This window comes from Nicotiana sylvestris, chromosome 2 (assembly GCF_000393655.2).
Source record: "Nicotiana sylvestris chromosome 2, ASM39365v2, whole genome shotgun sequence".
NCBI classification, from domain to species: Eukaryota; Viridiplantae; Streptophyta; class Magnoliopsida; order Solanales; family Solanaceae; genus Nicotiana; species Nicotiana sylvestris.
The window spans coordinates 199,806,189-199,827,153 of record NC_091058.1 but is presented as its reverse complement, the minus strand read 5'-3'; the positions used below and the strand labels follow the sequence as shown (position 1 = coordinate 199,827,153).

The window sequence follows — 20,965 nt, the reverse complement described above, 5'->3', positions numbered from 1 at the left end:
TGCGACTTATAGGAAAAGAAAGGGAAATCGAATGCGCTAAATTAATGCATACTTACACAAAAAAATTAAAACATTAGGTAGACAAGAATTAAAGCTAACACATAGGTTCTAATTTTTACAATCAAGAGAAATAATATCAAGTAATTCTCTTAGGGAGCAAAATATATCTTCAAGTAAGGCTTAGTGAAAATGTCTGCTAATTGATCAGTGTGCCAACAAATGATAATTCGATATCTCCCTTGAGGACATGATCTCTAATGAAATGGTATTTGATGTCTATATGCTTAGCCCTAGAATGATGCATAGGATTTTTTGAAAGACATATAGCACTAGAGTTATCACAAAATATTTGAAGGTTAAAAAATAATTCATAGTCACCTAGTTGATGAGACATTCATAGTAACCGTGCACAATATTGTCCAATGGCAATATATTCTGCCTTTGTTGTGGATAATGCAACTAACACTTGTTTTTTATTGTTCCATGGTATTAAAGACTTTCCCAGTAATTGATATGTTCTACTAGTGCTTTTTCTGTCTTCTTTATCACCTGCAAGATCAACATTTGAAAAAACTTCCAGCTTAAAATTGTTAGAACGTTGATACCATAGTTCATAAGAAATAGTTCCGATGAGATAACGAATTATTCTCTTTATTGCAGTCAGATGCGACTCCTTAGGGGCTGACTGAAACCTGGCATATTTACATACACTGAACATAATATCTGGTCGAATGGCAAATAGGTAAAGCAAAGAGCTAATCTTTCCATGATATTTAGTTTCGCCAATAGGATTTGCTTTTTCATCCTTGTCAAGACTTGTTGATGGGCTTATAGGCGTGCCAATCGCTTTAGCACTGCTCATACCTAACTTCTGAATTAACTCATTTGTATATTTTGTTTGACACACAAACGTTCCTTCTTCATATTATTGAATTTGTAGTCCAAGAAAAAACGTGAGTTCTTCCATCATGCTCATTTCAAACTCACTTTGTATAAGATTAGAAAATTCCTTGCACAAAAGAAGGTTAGCACTTCCAAAGATAATATCATCGACATAAACTTGAATAATAAATTACCTTTTAATGATCTTTTGATAAATAGTGTAATATCTACTTTACCTCTTATAAACCCATGATCAAGTAGAAATGAACTAAGCCTTTCATACCAGGCTTGTGGAGCTTGTTTGAGTCCATACAGAGCTTTAGTCAACTTATACACATGGTAAAGAAATTTTGAGTCTTCAAAACCAGGAGGTTGTTTTAAATATACCTCCCCATCAATAAAGCCATTTAAAAAGGCACTTTTTCCATCCATCTGAAAAAGTCTAAATCGTTTGAAGGATGCGTATGCAAGAAGAATCCATACAGACTCTAGTCGAGCTACTGGTGCAAAGGTTTCATCGTAATCGACTTCTTCCTGTTGTGAGTGGCCTTGAGCTACTAATCTGGCTTTGTTCCATCTTCATTGAGCTTATTTCTGAAAACCCATTTTGTTCTAATTACAGTAGCATCTACAGGTTTAGGCAGTAGTTACCAAACTTGGTTTTTATCAAATTGATCGAGTTCTTCATGCATTGCATGTACCTAGTTGGAGTCTTTTAGGGCTTCCTTAACCTTCTTTGGTTCAATTTGGGAGATGAGTGCTACATTTGCCTTTTTATTGAGATCTCCCCTGGTTTTCATTCATTCACTTGGATCTCCTATGATAAACTTTTGAGGATATTCATGTTCACTTCCCTACTCATTTGGACGTGTTGCACTCGTATAGTAGTTGACTCCTTCTGTGATTATGGTTGACTGTTGACAGGCTCATTAGCCAACTGTGTGACTTCGTCTAGCCTATCAGTTGACTTTTGAGTTTTTCTTGGTTGTGGTGTTTCTTGACTGACATTTCATCACCTGCAATAATTCTTTTATGGGCCATAGTGTTATTTTCATCAAATATGACATGTACTGATTCTTCTACAGATAAAGTACGTTTATTGTAAATTCTAAAAGATCTACTGTTAATGGAATATCCCAGAAAAATACTTTCATCACTTCTTGGATCAAATTTTCCAAGATTGTCTTTATCATTGTTATGGATAAAACATTTTCTACCAAAAGGATGGAAATAACCTATGTTGGGTCATTTACCTTTTCGTAGTTCATATGGAGTCTTCTTCAAGATGGGTCTTATAAGATATCTGTTGAGAATGTGGCAAGCTGTGCTTACTGCTTCTTCCCAAAAGTGGTTTGTCAAGGAATATTCTAATATCATTTTTCTGGACATATCTTGTATAGTTCTATTTTTTCGCTCAACTACTCCATTCTATTGAGGTGACCTTGAAGCTGAGAAGTTGCAGGTATATCCTTGATCATTACAAAAATCTTTAAATGCTCTATTTTCGAATTCTTCTCCATGATCACTTTGAATAGTTGTAATTAGATACCCTTTTTTTCTTTCAACTCTTTTACAGAAGATCTCAAATTTTTTCAAAGCTTCATCTTTGTGAGATATAAAAATCACCCATGTAAAACGTGAGTGGTCATTAGTAATAACAAAAGCATATCATTTTCCTCCTATACTAGCATGGGTCCAAACAAATCCATATTGAGAAATTGTAAAGGTTTGGTGGTAAACACAGCGTCTTTATTTTTGAAAGAGTTTCTGGTTTGTTTACCAATTTGACATGCATCATATATATGATTTCTAAAAAAGTTGAGTTAGGGAGACCAATAACTAAATCATGCTTGGGGAGTTTCTCAATAAGATGCATGCTTGCATGACCAAGTTTCTTATGCCACAACCAAGGATCATCAGATATAGATACTAAGCAAATGTGACTATCTAGATTTTCAAAACTATCAAGAATATAAACATTTCCATACCTTTTTCCTGGGAGTATTTTTTTACCTGTCTCATCTTCAATAGCACAACATGTTTTCTTGAATTTAACTTCGTACCCTGAATCACATAGCTAACTTATACTTAGGAGATTGTAGTTGAGTCCATCTACACGATACACTTCAATAATATCACAATTGTTATTGAATGAAATTGTGTCAGTGCCAAGTATCTTCCCTTTTGAGTCATCGCCAAATTTGACACTTCCTCCATTTATATTTGTAACTTTTTTGAAAAGGTTTTTGTCACCTGTCATGTGACTGGAACACGTACTATCTAAGTACCATTTTCCTTTGCGGCTCTTCCTGTGGTGTTCCTGCAAAATAGAATTATCACTTTCTTTTAGGTACTCAAGCTTGCTTGGGTCCTTGTTGGTTAGTTCTACTAAGATCATGATTGTTTTTGGGTTTCCAAATCTATCCTGAAATACTAAATTTACAAAATGGACAAAAAGAGTATTTATGACCACTTTTATTATAGTAGTGACACATAGTGTCTGATCCAATTTTTGATCTTTCACTTGTGTTAGTGCTTGTAGACTCAGTTCTAACCGGTCTTTTTCAAGTTGACTTGTAAGCTGCCTGGTTAGACTTGACAGAACTGTGACTGGTGGACTTGCGCATGCCATTAAGTTGCATTTGTAATTCCTGAATTTCATCTTGAAGTACCTCTTTTTCAATTTCGCATACTTCAAGCTTGAGTTCCCAGTCTTTCTTTTCCCTATTGAATCTTCTTAGTTCATTCATCATTTTTTGGACTCCTTTAGAGTAAGATCAAGAATATCATGTAATTCATTACATCTATCACAGTTAAAAGATCTTACCTCGCTTGTTTCACCTCATGCCATGAAATAATTTTCGTTATTATCTTTGCATTGTCGTCTGATGCATCTTCATCGATCCAGCAACTGGAGAGATTGTTCATGTCGTTTTCCAGAATTATCCTGAAGTATAGATTTACTATTTCCTCGTGTTCCGAACTGTCTTCATCACTCTAGCTTCCAAAAGATTTATTTTTATTGAATCCTCTGGAAACCTTTTTTTTAAGATCTGGGCATTCATCTTGAACATGGCCATATCTTCCACACTCATAACATTTTCCATCATTCATATCTTGTTTATTTTATTGCTTGGTTCGGCTGGGGGGTATCCTACCTCTTCTTGTGTTTCTGTATCTTCTCATTAAACCATCCATGTTCCTTGATACCATGGCAATCTCTTCTTAATATCATTTTCTGGTCTTTCAGTTGTAGCTTTAAAGGCGACTGTTTTCTTTTTTTCTTCCTAGTTTATTTTCTTGAGGTGAGTTTTCTCGAATGCTATACGATCTCCTCGGAGCTCATCATATGAAAATTTGTTTAGATCTTGTGATTTGAGTGCAACTACTTTTGTCTTTCAAGTGGTAGGTAGAGTCCTCGGAATTTTTTGAACTTGATCACCACTTGAGTATGGTTTACCATAAGCTTTGAGATCGCTAACGATTTTGATGAACCTTGCAAACATTTCCTCAATGGATTCTTCTTCTTTCATCTGGAAGAGTTCATAGTCATGAACCAACATATTAATGTGAGTTTCTTTCATCTTGTTGGTTCCTTCATAAGTGACTTTCAGTTTATCCCACATTTCTTTGGTTGTATCACAACTTGAGATTTTCTCATATTCATCTCCACTTATAGCATTATAGAATAAATTTCGTGTTTTAGCATTGACCTGAACAACTGTCATTTGCTCGTCTGTGTACTCATCTATATCTTCTGGATCAATAGGTGGTTGAGTAGTTGCTGGTAGTGGATAGTTCCCATTTTTGATAACGCGCCATATTTTGACATTATAGGATTTTACATATATTTCCATACGCACTTTTCAGTGAGAAAAGTGTTGTCCATTGAAATATGGTGGCCTAACTTGCGATGTTCCTTTATGAAAAATTGCTCCAATAATTACTTGATTTGCCATGATCTTTTCTCACAAGCTGTTAAGTAAAAAGAATGAGACTAGCTCTAATACCAATTGAAAGTACAAGAGGGAGGGGGTGAATTGCTTATTTAAAAAATATATTATAAGTAGTTGACTAGTTTACCAATTAGTCGACTAGAAATAGAAACAAGATAATAGTAATGCAAATAAAATGCAGGAAATAAAGACACCAGAATTTTTTACTGGTTTGAATTCAATATGAATCCTAGTCCAGTCTCCTTGAGTTGCAAGGGTGTTCTCTTTCAGTGATCGAAGTTTCTTGAGTACATAATGGTTGATGTAGCTTTACACCAACAGAATGATCTCTATGTTACTTTTCTCTTCTTGATACAATATCTCACCAGTGTTTAACTCTTTTTCTTCTCTCACTAATTACACAACAGATCTATAAGAACTACAATGCTTGTTTGGGATAGAACAAAAGGAGTGAAAATGATTCGTTCAAAGTATATTTTCTTCTAGTCTGGAACATATGTATATATACACTTCATGAGGAAATATTGACTCGTGAATTTTGAGAGATTGCAAACCCAAGGGAGTTGATCCTTGAAAGGAATCACAGATTGATTCTGTACAAGAATAAAGTCAAGTTTATGTTGATCTTCCTTGATTTGTGGTCTAGATGGGCTTCTCATCCTCTAGGCATATCTTCTCATTACATGAGGCGTATCCGCTAGATCCCTTGATTTCTGGCTTCAACAGGCTTCAGTGTTTCCCTTTGCGATCTCGTTCCCTTTAATTTTAGGACCTTCCAGTAATAGCTTCCGTCAATCATTTCTAGAATTGCTTATTGATTCTTCTTTTGGATCTCCGCTGCTTCTTCCTTTTTCATCACTAATCATTGATTCTTTTGCTTGCATTGCTGATTGCTTCCTTAATCAATTCTTGACCGGTACCACTTCTTGATTCCTTTATTTTATTCCTTGTGATCCTGCACCAAATGTGATATATTATTTTTCATCATTAAAACTTATAGTTAACAGTATATGATAGCCTCGGTTCAAATAAAGAATGATAACCCCACTTACAAGAGTCGGTCTCTCCCTCTACCGCTCCCCCTTTCTTTATTTCCTTATCATGCTACTTACAAGATATAACAACAGATAGTTGTCTTAAGAACTAGTTACCAGAAAAATAAAATAGGACCTACGCTACAAGTAGTTAAATTATATTGACAATACAAAAAAAATTATATTAAATAATTTATCAGTTTTAATTTATGTGAACCTATTATTATTTAGGGAGTTAAATAAAAAAATTTAATCATATTTTTGTAAATATATTTTAAATATTTTAAGCTGTTAGCAACTGTGACTTATTTTTATATGTAGTTTTCAAATACGTAAATGCTATTTCATAAATTTTAAAATTTCTATGGCCTAATTCATACAGAAAATTTAATTAGTTAACTTGACCCTCTGTATTTTGAAAAGATTCCGATAAATTAAAACGGAAGTTAAATATATTTTTACACCAACATTTCACTCTTCTTCGTCTATGAGTTTTGACTGTCTTTGAGTGAGTGCTTTTTTTTAAGAAACAAGTCAACGTTTGCCAGAAATATGACGTCCGCTTCCACGTCGTACCCAAGCATGTCCCTCTCATATAATCTAACTCAACTGAGCTCTCCATTCATTCATGCACTTTCCCTCTTCTTTCTTTTCTTCACTTTCAAAAACACTTTTAAAAAATCCTCTTCATGATGTACGGATATAATACAAATGAAAACACTTCTCATGTGTATGATTATTCTAGTGAATACATAAGTCACTTTTCATCATTCTCTTCCCCAACCCCTTTGATCATTCCTTCATCGGAAATCGGTTATAACCAGGTTCGAAATCATGGATCCGCCTCTGATTATAACACTAGTACTGAATGTAGTAGCTATGGTTCTTCTAGTTCAGTCACAAGTTATGGAATGAATGACCATAGTTTGATTCCAAGAAACATAAGCAGTCACTCACTTGTAAATAACATGGAGGGATTTTGCCCACTTGTTTCTTCCCCACCAAATTTTCTTGACTCAGAAGGTAGCTCCATCAGAAAGGTTTTTAGCACTGGTGATTTGCATAGGTAATAAAATCATATAGTACACTAATATGAAGCGTGACATCAAGCTGTGTTATTTTTAGAAGATTTATACTATCAGTGTAATTTAACTGGTTATCGCATGTTATTACTCAATTTTTCAGGTTCCTTTTGTCTATTATTATAGATCAAATTGATTAGATAACGTAAAAATTCTTCGCACAATGCACAGAACATAAGCAGAATAAAAAGTTTAACTATATATGTACATTGACAATTATAAAGAATTTTTACACTAACATTATATTTCATCCTGTTGTAGCATATAGCCTCTATTATATTCTAGGTTACTAATGCATTTTTTATGAGCAAATACTTATACCTCCTCTTTTCAGTATATATGTAAATCTTTTCGCTTTTGAAGATTTATTTTATAAACTTTGACCAACATTTTAAAATACATTTTTTCATTATATTGACATGAGAAAAATTACTATCTTATAGCTAGTACGTACGTTTTGTAAGTTTTTTGATATCTAGATTTTAACTTTAAAATACTAATTTAATCTAATTATATTTAATTAACTTTAATAATCAGTTAAATTGACTCTCAAAAAATAAAGAAGTTCATATAAACTGAAATAAAGAGAGTACTATGTTTTAGTAACCTAATATAGCATAATTAAAGTCGAGGATAAAACTTGTTTGTCATGGCCCGCAATGATCCTACACTAGTGCTGTGGCAAATGGCAGTGTTGCAACATTCTGCCTCAGTGTCTGTCTATATCTTCTTGCCCAAAATCCTGTGTCCACCTACAAACTATACATCATATCACACTAATATGAAGATCACTCGACTTTAGGTCTCAAATTAAGCTTCCTAAAATACATTATTAAGAATTATTCAAGTGTGTGGATAGTACTTTGATTCTTTGTTTATTCAACTAATGCATGTGTAATAGGGAATGCAACAAAATCAGCAGTCAGAAAGTCCCCTATCAAATGAGAGTAACAGCATAATCGAAGGAATGACCAAAGGTTGCAAGTACAGTCCCGAAGAGAAGAAGGAGAGGATTGAGAGATACAAAAACAAGAGAAATCAACGAAATTTTAGCAAGAAGATTATGGTAATATATTTTCTTTTAGGGATTCAAAAACCTTAGAGCAACCTTTTCTTTAAGAAAAGATATTTAATAAGAGTGAGTAATAAGACCCACATGAATTAATATTGATGATTCAAAATGGAATTGAGATAGTAAATTAAAGACAGGTAAAACACGTACCATGTGAATTGCAAGACTTTTGTTATTCTTTTAGGGTCCACAGGGTTGCTCTCCTAGTTTCCATCTTGACTTTTGCTATGTCCAAAGGCGCGCAGATGTAGCGTTATAATACCAGTTTCATCTTAATTCAATACTTTTGAGGTAGTGTATAAATTTATGGTATAAAAATTCACTAAAGTTGCAACAATTAATAGATCTGAACTCAGGGAGAAATTCAAAAATAGCCAGATTTACAACTGGTAAAGATAAATCTGAGCGAAAACACTGTTCAAAACCCAAAAATCTACGCCAGTATATTATACTGGAGTTCCAGCATAAGTATGCTTGAACTCCAGCATATTATACTGAAGTTCCAGGATAAGTATGTTGGAACTCCAGCATACTTTGATGAGTTCCAGCATAAGTACACTAGAACTCCAGCATAATATATTGGAGTTCCAGCAAGTATAATTGTCCAGTATAATATATTGGAGTTTGGAGCACCGGTGCTCCAGTCTCCAGTATATTATACTGGAGTCAGCAAAGTATACCGGTTCAGTATAATATGCTGGAGTTCATACACAGGTGCACCGAACTCCAGTATATTATGCTGGACCGGTCTCTGTTGCAGCAAAATAGTGGCTATTTTTCATTGATTCCGTAAACCTGGCTATTTTTGAATGATCAGTCCGAAAACTGGCTATACCGTGCTATTTTTACTCTGAACTCATAAATTTAAAAAAATATAAGGTTTCAATGCTAAAAATCTTATAGGTTGAATTCGTAGAGTTTAAATTCCAAATTCACCTATGATTAAGTCTAATATCGAATTTCTTCTTGTCAAATATTTCAGTATGAATGCAGGAAGACTTTGGCAGATAGTAGACCTCGCAATAGAGGAAGATTTGTAAGAAATGACGAAATACTTGAGAAGACATCTCAGATTGAATTTAATGGGGCAGAAGTAGAAGAAGACGAGGATGATGAGAACTGGATTAGATTTCTTGATGCCTTTTCAGCAAACATTTTTCCCTAATCAATTGAAATTAAGGAAACAAAAGGAGTTCCTCAAGTTTAACGTTTGGCAACTCCTTCAGTGTACGGTACTTGTTGCCTTCTAGTTTTAATAATGTATGTTCGACGATTCCATTAAGGATCAAGTCCAATTAATTGCACAATGATTAATAACAATTTGAAGCTTATGTTCCCAACTTTTCATTTAGAAGCCCGCAAGGGTTGGCTGATTTAGTTGGGAGATCTAGGATCGATTCCCCTCATTAGTAGCCTCCTCAGTTAGAGCTCGTCACACGTCGGGCATGCCTAGTGCGGTTCTCTTATGCGGTTTGCGAGCTATTATACAGTGAGCAGGTTATCCAGTGTGTATCCTTAACCAGTAATATCCCACGTATAGGATCTGGAGAGGATAGTGTGTACGCAGACTTCACCCCTACCTGGGAATAAAAAAGTTGTTTCCGAAAGACCCTCGACACACGTAGATGAAAAAGATATAAGAAGTAACTCCATATAATTATGTCAATTTTTACTTGGAAAAAGATTACCTAATAGTGTAGTTTAAAATACACTGATAGTGAAGGAAAAGTTACACTTTCAATTTACATATTTCTTTTTATATTTGGCTATCTCCTGATGGGGTCCATCCAAGATTTAATTTGTGTGTTGTCTAATCCGACCTTAAGGATCACAAATTATGCGTGAAACTCAATAGTCCCATGCATTATCCCCTACCACGCAAATATTCACATCCAATATTTGGTATTTCTTGCATGTTCAAGCAAGATCTTTAATGACCCATTATATATATGATTTACCACAAAATCAACCTTCGAAACTCAAAAGAAATTGCTGAGGTGAAATCATGGTTTAAAATTTAAATTCCGGCAAAGACAAAAAAATATTAGGTGCTTTTGTTTCGATCTGCTTAAGCTACGATAAGTAGAGTTACCTGGTAATTGATAAGTGATACACGTATCAATTGAAGATAGCAAGTATCCGATAAAATAAACGAGATGAGCACGCACAAGTAATTGGACACCACTGGATTCAAAAAGAAATTGTTGAGGTGACAGATCTTTTTAAGTATTTTAGCCACTAGAGTAACAACTATTTACTGATTCTTATTCTAGTGCTTAGCACTACTCGTCATATAAACGTATAATCATGAATGGAGTTTTGTTGACACTTGAGAGATTTTACCCATCACATATTGTGCAGACAAAGGCATTTAACAACAGAAAACATTTCAAAAGGGAAATTGGTTGCTTCCCTTGATAATCGAGAAATTCCCAAGGGCTTTTGTCCGCAAGAGAAATAATCTAGTAAAAAGAAGATACCTAGACCAATATGTATTTAGTACTTGTAGACTAAGTTGCTCGGAATCGGGTACGAATCTAGAGGTCGGATCCTTCAATGATAAATTTTAAGATTCAAGGGTACAGTACAGATCCATGTAAGGATATAGGTCGGGGGATTCGGCAAAAAATACTTCAAATATCTAGAAATAAAGTTATAAAATTATATCTAAATTATGTGACATTATGTGAAAAACTTATAAGGTATTCTAAGAAGGAGAAAATATTGATCAAAAAATGTATCTGAGAAAGAGATGAAAGAAAAATGACTGACATGGAAATTTCTACATACAATGTATTCTACTTTCTTCAATTTCACTCACTTCTGTTTTGATTTCAAAATATCTGTCCCGAATTTTTCCGGTGATTTTGATCAAAGTACCCAACATCGGTTGACCAGGTCCGGTACGAATCCCACACCCACACCTACCCATACCCACATCATGTTGATACGGGTGCAGCATTGAAGTGAAGAGTCCGAGCAACTTAGCTTGTAGATATTTAATCAGCTTCATCATAACCTAACTTATTTTCCAACGTGATGTGCACGAGCCGTGAATCTTATGCTAAAAATCTATTTCAAAAAATCAGGGCATGTATATAAGGAGCAAACATCAAACCTAGCAAAACAATTGCAAAAATCTAGTGCTTAAATTAAGAGAAACTAAGAGTGTCTGATTCTGAGCTGATAAAGGCTCACAACAAAGCCAATTCTTTTTTCTATTTTTGGTTGGTTTATTTTGACAAACGAGAAATTCCCAAGGGCAAGCTACCGCACGGTTCCAAACTCGGTCAATAATGGATTCGCCCATCTATCCTTCTCCACTTAAATACTAGACTTTTGTCCGTGCAAGGTTCAAAACTCATGACATGCGCGTAACACACATCATGTTCTGCACTCTCACCACTGAACCAAAGCATTGAGATGGCACAACACGGTGAATTATCTACTAATAAAAAATATTATAGGTATACTCTAGGTCCACAGTATTTACATATGTACTTCTATACCCCTAATGGTTCATCACATCTGCGTAAATCAGCCAAAGCTGCTAATAAAGAATTACAGAGCACGAAAACGAGGAATTACCTAAGGTAGAGAGCACCATACAGGAGACAAAAAGTAGACTTTGGGGGGGGGGGGGGGAGGGGATAAAGGGCAGAGGTCCAGTTTGTTGTTTGGAAGCATATATAAGAATTCCTACGGCGCTTATATGCACAAACCTCATAAAATATGATGTTGCTTGGAGGTGGCAAAATGCATAAACAGAAGAGAAAAATGTTAGAACCTTCAAAACCAAACACCTATAACTTTTGCACTTGTCAAAAAAATTTCCCTCTTAAAAGTTACATCCTCCAAAACCATAAACAACCAAGATAGGAAAAAGAAAAAAGAAGGGGAAAAAGGAATAGATAACAAAGAAATAAAGACGATTGACAAGGTCAAATGTCAAACATAAGTATTGGAAGCTACTGCTAGAGGGCTCAGCCTCATCTAAATGGTAGGCAATTGAGAGGGAATAGGGAATAGCAACAATATAAAAAGACACCATAGACAGGAGGAAAATGCTTTCTTCAACTGCCTAATATAAACTTAATCAAACTGATCACATGTAACTGCATCACCAATAATCTTACACTTGTCAATTGACATAAATATACAATCAGACAAACCTCACAAAGTCGTAAACTGATTCAACCTCTGAGCCTTCCACTTGGAAGCCCTATGACTCAGCAAGCGTTTGAAAGGAAACAAAGAAGGTCGATAAGATGTCCTACGTTTCATATTCCCTGCAATAGATTGATGGAAGTGTTAACCATATGTTTTTCACCTGAAGTAGAAGATGCTCAAAAGATAGTATATCTGAAGCACAGACCAGAAAAAGACAATTATTGCTTATTGAATTCAAACAAACACAAGTGGTAACCAAGTACTTGAAGGAAAAGAGACTATGCAGAGCTATCAATTTTGAAAGTCCTGAACCATCCCTCTCCAAACATCAATCCAATCATAAGGAGAAATGAATTTGGAGAATCAACTTACGACCATGGTAAGGAATCAAATGCTAATAGTGACCAGTAAGCACCAACATGCTTGGGTTGATCAAATGATAGATATTGCTGACTCAACAGATAATGATGCTAGGAAGAACAATACTTTTGCAACTGAGATCAGGAAGATAACAATGGTGCATCTGAAGGCTATATCAGTCAACAGATCTCTTAGACAGAAGATGATAGTTAATACATTTCAACCACTTCAAATCTTTCTCCCATTTCATTTTCACTAGGTTAGTGTTTATCAGGACTAAAATAAAAAATACTTAATTGATAATCATTTTCTCAATTAAAATCTAAAATTTGTTTTGACAAATAGTTAATCTGCGTTGAAAACAAATGAAAAACAGGCCGATTTAACCCTTAGGAACCAAAGTCGGACAAACAAACTGGAAAGAGTATTGAATTTCAATACAATTATTTGGTATTCATAAAATAATTGATTTATACCTGACAGAGATCCACCCATGATCTGATAACTTAGTCCAATATTATTGCCGGTGTGCTTCTGCTCTCCCTCTGAAACATCTTTGACTGGCAGATTGTCCACAACCAAATTCTCATTATCAACTTCCATTGAATTATTAAGCTCATTGTTGTACGATCCATCAGCTAAGGCAGCAGAATGATATCTCATCTCCCTAGATTGCTCTTTCTCTGTTGATTTGTCATTAAGTTGTGCCTCAAGCGAGACACCACCAAATGCACCATTTTGATCACGGAAATCTGTGTGGAAGATGTTGAAGGTCCCAAGCTGTTGACCGGGTGAACCAGTGGAAGTTCCATCCTTTGAGAGGGTGAAACTATCTGCTAAGGAAGAATCAACAGAGAGGGTGACTTCAGTATCTCTTCTGCAAGTGTAGTTTGCTGCACTCTCTGGTAAGACAGCATACAATTCACCACTAGCAGAACAAGTTCCAAGTTGCAAATCATGCACTTTGTTCTCAGAAGAGGTATCTTGCATGTTTAAGTTATTTGTAATTTTCATTTCGTCATTTTCAATCATACTATTTTCCTTGACTTCAATATCTTTTCTACAGGCACGAATTGTCGCACTATCTGACAAAAGAATGTATCCTTCACCACTAGCTGTAGAAGTTCCTGTTTGCAAATCATGAATTTTGGTCCCAGATGTATCTTCTATGTCTAACTTCTCTGTACATTTCATATCCTCATCAATCCTATCACTTTCCTTTTCTTTTTCCAAATTATGAGCATCATTTAGAGGAGCAATGAACAAACATGGCACCTTAACTTCTTCAGAGCCAGAGGCCTGATGGATTTTCTGCAGATCATCTCCTACAGGTGAACATTCTTCAGGTGGAAAATTGACACCACCTGTTCGTTCTGATATCCCAGAAGTCGGAAGAGCCATCTCATCCTCCTTAACACCAGCCAATTCAGCAATAGTATCCAGAGGCTCCTGCCCCAGCTCTGTCATAGATATTAAATCTTTAATCTGGAGTCCATGTGAAGGCAGGTTATTCACAACAGAACTAAAATCAATGCGTTTCACATTTTTTGATACATTGCTCGAGACTGAGAAAGATTTCTTGATGTCGTCTAACAGCAAATCGCCCTCACCACTGGAGATAGGATTCCAAATGAGCCAATCATCAAATTCAGGTTTCTTGGCACCCGAAGTTATTAGTTCAACCTTAATTGCTTCCTTGTGATAACACTTTTTTCTTAATGCATTAGTTAAAACAGTTCTGCCAAGGAATAGAAAACTTCAACATTCATTGAGCAAGAGTGTGAATAATAAAAAATGAAGTTTCTGTAAGTTACCTACAATTTTTGGAAAGCGCTGCTTTAGCATGTTCCAGTTGGAGCCCAAGCAAAGATGCTAAATTTGCTACATCATACGGCCCTCTAAGTTCCGTTACAGAAGGAGCAGCACTTGAGAAAAGAAGATTCTTTCCTCGAGTCCAATCCACCAGCAGCTGGAGATTTAGCAATTAGATCAGAGTTGATTCAAGACACTGACGTCAGAAAAAAAAATCGTAACTCCTAAATTAGAATGAATATTTTTTTATTTAAATTTGGGAAAACCTTTCCAGAATGTCTGACTAGTTTCACCTTACCCTAGAAAGAGTGCCTGGAGAAGCAGTGGTGTCTGCTAAGATGCTTCGCGGTGCCTGTTTCATAATATGAAAGAGCAAGAACTTCTGCCTTGCTACTGAATCTTGAGGTTTATGATCTGCTATAAGATGTCTAGTTTCATTTAACAGTATTTTCCTACATTTTGCTTCCTTCTATGATTTACTGGCATTCAATGACTTTGCTATATGCTTAACTTGTAAATATGCAATGTGCTCCCTACATCATTTCCAATTTTTGGACCCTAGCCAGGTTAGCAGAATCATTTTGTGCTGGTATTATTTTCAAATCCATGAACGTGCAAGATAGGATGAAGTCAATGTGTATTGTGAGTATAGCATCTAAAATCCTAAGAAACATAGCCTCGTAAAAGTCTAAGATGCATGCCAACTGCCTTCAGATCCAACCAAATCCGATAAAGATTTCCAGAAAAGGCAATGCTGCCCAAAGGGATTTATATTTCAAGGTACAAGACTTCCAATTTTTATCAAGCGAAATTTCTAGCTAATAAAGGTATAATTACATATGTGGTAAGTTACATGAGGTGGAAAATATAAATTTGAGTCAACTACTCATCAAACAGGATGAAATAGAAGAAATGATGCAACCCATCAAAACTCTGAAGCAGTGATGCAACCCATCAAAACTCAGGAAATGTTCAGAAGCGACTTCAAATTTGGCATATGCAATTTCTATATGGAATCTGTGTAAAAGAACCTATAAAAGCTAATTTATCTTTTTTAAAAACAAATAAAGACAAGTCTAACTGTCTAAGTGGAGCGAAATGGAGAGTGAGGATTCATATAGCTGACCCAACTAGCCTGGGAAGGGGCTTACCTGTTGCTGTTGTTGTAAAAGGAAAAAGAAAGGAAAATGTAGTCGAACTAGAGCCTGAGTAGTCTTAAGCTTATTAGAATAACATGCATTGGTTCTTATCAGTTCAACATGAACCAACGATTGATTCTCCCAACTGTTCTATAATTCACTCCCTATTGACACACAAACACATAGTAAATATAGTTATAGGTTGAAATGTTTACTTATTGTCAAGAGGATTCCATGTCTTCTCTTAAACCCATACTCGACCACCTATAAAAACAAAATATAAAAGAATTAAACCAGAATTTCTTGGACTAACCTTAGCATTAGATATCATTTGCCTCCTCATTTGGGAATCCAAAATAAGACTGGAGTAAGTAATCTCAAAATACACTCCACGCTGCAGTTAAAACAAACAACAAATTTGTCAATCATCCTGAAACACCATAAAGAGCTCAAATTAAATTGTGGTTCAGCTAACTTCAAGCATACACCACTCCACGAGCAACTATCCCTGGATGCAACTCATTTTTTCCTTGAAGTTAAGAAGTTTCTCCACTATTTTGGTTCTTTTTTCTTTTTCGATGTAGCAATGAATATTATTTCTCCAAAGCATTGGTTTTCATTCACCCATCGTGGTGATTAAGATTTAAGCATATCAAAAGCCCTGAGCAGAAATGAAACCCATTTATCTGTAAGGAATCAATTTGCACAGCCAAATGAACATAGAGATCCCTCCCCAAGGAGTTTCACTGGCAATAATAATAATTCATCAGCTTATAGCTCCTTTCCTGTCCCTTTAGCAAAATAAACATATGAACATGATTTACATAATGTTAAGTATGGAGATTTAATTGCTTCCATGGACGTCCGTTCGCAACCTTGTTGCAAGACATAATCATCAACAAATTCGTGTGCTATCTTAAGAAAGAATTATAAGCGCCTTCAGGCCATTGGTTTACCTCATCCATATATACTGACCAAAAAGAAGAGCAAGAATTTGTATAGCAGGGCATAGTTTGGATGATATGTGCATGGGAAGTTCCCAATGCTGATCACTATATTTTGGATTATACTACAAAATTGAGGAGCTTAAACCATCTATTCTACATCCCTTGTGTATAACATCCATAGAAATATAAATCTTTATCATGTCATGTTCAGCTTCTAGCATTGAAAATTTTGTATTGGAGTTGTGGAAAAAATGACGTGCAGCCAGCAGGTCCTTGTCATAGTATAATTGTTTCATATATTTGCAAGTTGTGATCTGGAATAACCTGTGCTCATATGATTGGATTTTATAAGGCCAGGTTACGCAACGTTTTGTCCGCCAAGGAGAAAGAAAAATAAACCAAAAGCAGAATCACAGGTCACCAGAATAAAATTAAGGGAAAGGCTTTCTTCTTTTTTTCTTGATAGGTATAAAATCAAGGGAACAAATCACTTTTTCTCTAAAAAAAAGTTTGTCATTTCCTAGGTGAAACCAATCACCCAGAGAAGGGCCACACCACAAGGGGGTGTGATGTAGGTTGTCTTCCCTAACGCAAGCATCAGTGGCTGATTCCATGGCTCCAACCAGTGACCTATAAGTCAAATGGAGACAACTTTATCGTCACTCCAAGGCTCCTCTTCTTTTTAAGAAGAACACACTTACTAACACTGAAAAGCGAAATCATAATATATTGAGAACCCAACTTTTACTCACACATACCAGATCCTCTCCAACCATTATTCAAAATGAATAAAAGGAAGTAGTCAGCACTACCATTGTCCATTATATTAAAGCGACTGCTTCAGTTTAATCAGAATTCCCAGGGATCAAAAATATGTTATTGAACAATCTTTCCCAAAGAGCCTCGGCAAAATGACCCATCATAACTCCATAGCCTTAGACTCACTTGAACTTCCCCTTTCAATATATCAATAGTTTATCATACCAATGTTTTATGAAGTGCACATGCACTAAGAATAGTCTCATGAATAACATAATACATTCATAAAGGGAGCACCTGAATTGCAGCTTTAACCATAGATTGCTTCAACCTAAATGGCAACTTCTCCGAGAAATCAATAGCAATTATGTCCACCTAAAAGTTGAAAAGGAGGAGGTAAGCCTAAAAAATGATGTAAGAGATATGCATATACACCTGAATGCCTAACATCTAATGTTTCCAAGGAAATATAGGCAGATAATAGCAACAAACTTTTGACTAGTCCCAACCAACACATCCATTACTTGTCGAATAAAAAATGCTCCATCAATTACAGACAATGTATGGCCGCTAGTGCATGGTGTATAATGCATCATACAGTTCTAACCTATAGTCAAAAGTATTCACCTGTATTGCCCTTTTATCATGCATGGTGTACCAGTGACTGATTTACAAGTTTTTTTACTCAAACTTTACATGCATAGTTCAAAAATTCTCAGAGGCATATACTAATGCTATTCCACACCAATAAGCACACACTAGTAGTGAAAGCATGCTACCACTGTTTCAAAATTTTGGAACTGTCTCTAACTCGACTTTATTGAACTACCATATACTCCATGAATCTTCAATCTCAGCAGAAAGAGTAGTGTCATTATTATTCAACAAACCTCTGAAGCCTGGGAAGCTGCTCAAATGTGCAGTGTGCAATGCATTTATGTCCCTTTTTTCCAATCTACAACGTGGGCGGCGCCTTTGGTTCTTAATATATATATATATATATATATATATATATATATACATAGACACACACACTCTCTCTCTATTTCAACTTATAAGACCCACTCTATTTTGAGATCTTCCAAAATGTAAGATCATTCAATTTCTATCCAACTTCAATAATTTCCAATTATTTGAATTGATTCAACTATTCAAAATTGATTAAACTATTCAAACTTTAAAACTCAATGTCATGTTTTCTCTATCAAACTAACTATTCAACCGTTACTTTACTATTTTATTCCGCTACCACTAATATAATATATTCCTCAAAATGCATATCTTCAACTCCACGGCCAGTCAAAACTGAGGGGGCACACAACTTCAAAATAATTCAAAAGTACATAGGTATGCTAAGTTACGACCACAGCTAAAAAGGAAATAGTGAGCACAATGGTATATTCCAGGATTCCAAGAAATGGGTACATTATTACAAAGAGGAAATCTATGATTTATATTTGATGGGTTCAACCATTAGATTCTGACCACAAATCCATTACTATCTAGAAATTATAGGTTAAAATTAAATTTTTTCTTACAATTTTAGTGATTTTTAACATATATACTTATACTCCATATCAAAAATACTGAGGTCATTGAACTATGCTATATCATACGCTGCTATTAGTTTTAATTATATAAAATTTTGCGATGAGATCAATGATTTCAATGTGTTAGATTTAAAAATTTTGAATGAATAAACCAAATAAAAAAAACAATTAAAACACAAGAGCGGACGCTAAACATGCCTACAAACTGAGAATTGAATTGCAAAGGTGCACCTAACAATCATTGAACCATAAGACTCTTTGAGTTTGGATGCACGCATGTATTTTTAAGAAATATTACATTATTATACATGGTATAAGAGAGAGGAGCAATGCTCCAACACAGAGATACGCCATTGGTACACCGCACCCACTTATTTAAAATCATGGATCCGCCTCTAGCTCATACTTAAATAAACTAACATCCAATAATTATTCAATGCTTCATCTCACAGCAGGAAAACGGAAAATTCAAATTAATCAACAAACCTCGGAAACCTGGCAAGCCTGTTCAAAAGCAAGCTGATTGAGGGGTCTAACCGCAACAACATCATAGGTTTTCAAAATAGGATTCCCCGAATTAAGAGCTGAAGCCTGAGCCGAGCCATCAACCATAACAGTTAAGCGCGTGTACTGACGGAACGGGGAGGAAACAGGGACGTTTAAGACTTTTCTACGGAACTCAACGGAGGAGGCAAGTGAAGGAGCAAGTTTGATAATAGAAGAAACAGGGAATAAGGGGATAGAACAACGGTCTGATTCGGACATTACGCCTTTGATCGTACGGTTGTAGGCGATTCCTGTGTAACCGAGTTCCATTGCTTTGATTGTGAGCTTGAGGCGTGTGGCTTTTAGGGCGGTTTTGTTGGTGATGTTTCGATCGGATTCGTAATATGGTATGTTGAGGTCGAAGAAACCCATTGTTGGATTTGTGTGTTTTGGAGGAGAGAATTTGGTGGCGATGATGTAAGGGGAAAGGGGAGAAGCTGGCGATGGCGGGGTTTAAGGGGTTTTGGGATATCGATATTCTTAATTTGGGCTAGCAGAATCGCATGGCCTTTCATGACATCATTCCTTAGAATTTGTCTCTCCAGTTTGCATGGACTAGCCACTATTTGGACGTATCCAAAATGTAGTTACTTCTCCAAATGTTTTGAGGAAGTAGCCGCTTTACTGGTTATATATGTAATTTTTTGTGAAAATCTTTCTGGAGTTTCTAATAAAAATATTTAGAAAATGATTGTTTGTTTAAGTTTTGCACAACGTTTTTTAAAAAGAATCATAAAATAATAGCTTGGAAGGTGTTCTTCATTGAAAACTCTTATTAAACTCACAGAGTAAAACACATGAGGGGAGGGCAAATTGTGCCAAATTTAAAAAAATTAGTTGACCAACGATGATATTAGTTGACTCATTATCCTATAAAAACTGGGTTAGAGCAGAATAACAATGAAGAGAATTAAACAAAGATAAAAGTTTTATACCAGTTTGTATAACGGTGTGGTACATACATCTAATATTTTTGGGTCACAAAATTTTTCTTAAATCTTCAAAAATGTTTTTTTACAATGGTCGTGGTTTTCCTTCATTCGCCACCAACGATGTACAATTGAATGTTTGTCAAGCTTTTGACACAACTTCTTGATTGTTTTTCTTTTCTCTTTCTATCTTGAGAGATACAAGCAAACTCAATAATACCGTGTTTTACTAAAAACTAAAAAGATGTAGAAAGCTAGTGTTGTAGTTGCGCATAGCTCTCTCCTTCTTTGAGTTCTTGTATAGGCAATGGTTGATGTTTTGAGTTATTTTAGAGCAAGATCATCATTGATTGTGAGCGAGATTGAGATATTATTTTAATTGTGAGCGAGTTTAAGGGGTGGGTTTTGCGATATCGATATTTTTTCATGTGGGCCTTGAGCAGAATCGTACGGCCTTTCGTATATCATTCCTTAGAGCTTGTCTCTCCATTTGATTAGTTGGCTAAGTTTTGCAAGATGTATTATTTGCATGGGCTAGCCACTATTTGGACATGTATTCAGAATGTAGTTACTTCTCCAAATGGACATGTATTCATAATGTATTTACTTCTCCAAAAATGTAGTCACTTCTCCAAATATTTGGAGAAGTAGCCGCTTTATTGGTTATGCTATTTTATTTTATTTTTTTGAAAATCTTTCTGGAGTTTCTACTAGAAATATTTTCTGA

The 20,965-nt window shown here is 35.3% G+C and overlaps 3 protein-coding genes across 3 annotated transcripts; 1 reads left to right on the top strand and 2 right to left on the bottom strand.

Annotated features, from left to right (window-relative positions):
• Positions 1-394: 394 nt before the first annotated feature.
• On the bottom strand, positions 395-862 carry LOC138886147 (secreted RxLR effector protein 161-like). Its single transcript, XM_070167184.1, has one exon. It carries the CDS (start codon positions 860-862, stop codon positions 395-397), a length of 468 nt encoding a protein of 155 aa, XP_070023285.1.
• Positions 863-6,564: 5,702 nt separating this feature from the next.
• LOC104229106 (two-component response regulator-like PRR1) lies at positions 6,565-9,191 on the top strand. Its single transcript, XM_070167183.1, has 3 exons — positions 6,565-6,912; positions 7,856-8,020; positions 9,009-9,191. Exons 1-3 carry the CDS (start codon positions 6,565-6,567, stop codon positions 9,189-9,191), a joined length of 696 nt encoding a protein of 231 aa, XP_070023284.1.
• A 2,891-nt stretch (positions 9,192-12,082) lies between these two features.
• On the bottom strand, positions 12,083-19,770 carry LOC104229107 (uncharacterized). Its single transcript, XM_009781684.2, has 6 exons — positions 19,250-19,770; positions 17,511-17,588; positions 15,821-15,901; positions 14,371-14,525; positions 13,033-14,294; positions 12,083-12,315 (listed from the first exon to the last, which is right to left on the bottom strand). Exons 1-6 carry the CDS (start codon positions 19,679-19,681, stop codon positions 12,200-12,202), a joined length of 2,124 nt encoding a protein of 707 aa, XP_009779986.1. The 5' UTR covers positions 19,682-19,770; the 3' UTR covers positions 12,083-12,199.
• Positions 19,771-20,965: the final 1,195 nt, after the last annotated feature.

Excerpts from the sequence above, each read along its gene's own strand:
- LOC104229106 (XM_070167183.1), top strand. The coding sequence starts at position 6,565 with ATGTACGGATATAATACAAATGAAAACACTTCTCATGTGTATGATTAT. Across the intron at positions 6,913-7,855 it reads AAGGTAGCTCCATCAGAAAG|GGAATGCAACAAAATCAGCA; the intron begins GTTTTTAGCACT and ends CATGTGTAATAG. Across the intron at positions 8,021-9,008 it reads ATTTTAGCAAGAAGATTATG|TATGAATGCAGGAAGACTTT; the intron begins GTAATATATTTT and ends CAAATATTTCAG.
- LOC104229107 (XM_009781684.2), bottom strand. The coding sequence starts at position 19,681 with ATGGGTTTCTTCGACCTCAACATACCATATTACGAATCCGATCGAAAC. Across the intron at positions 15,902-17,510 it reads TGGTTAAAGCTGCAATTCAG|CGTGGAGTGTATTTTGAGAT; the intron begins GTGCTCCCTTTA and ends TTTTAACTGCAG. Across the intron at positions 14,526-15,820 it reads AAATGATATCTAATGCTAAG|CTGCTGGTGGATTGGACTCG; the intron begins GTTAGTCCAAGA and ends CTAAATCTCCAG.
- LOC138886147 (XM_070167184.1), bottom strand. The coding sequence starts at position 862 with ATGAGCAGTGCTAAAGCGATTGGCACGCCTATAAGCCCATCAACAAGT.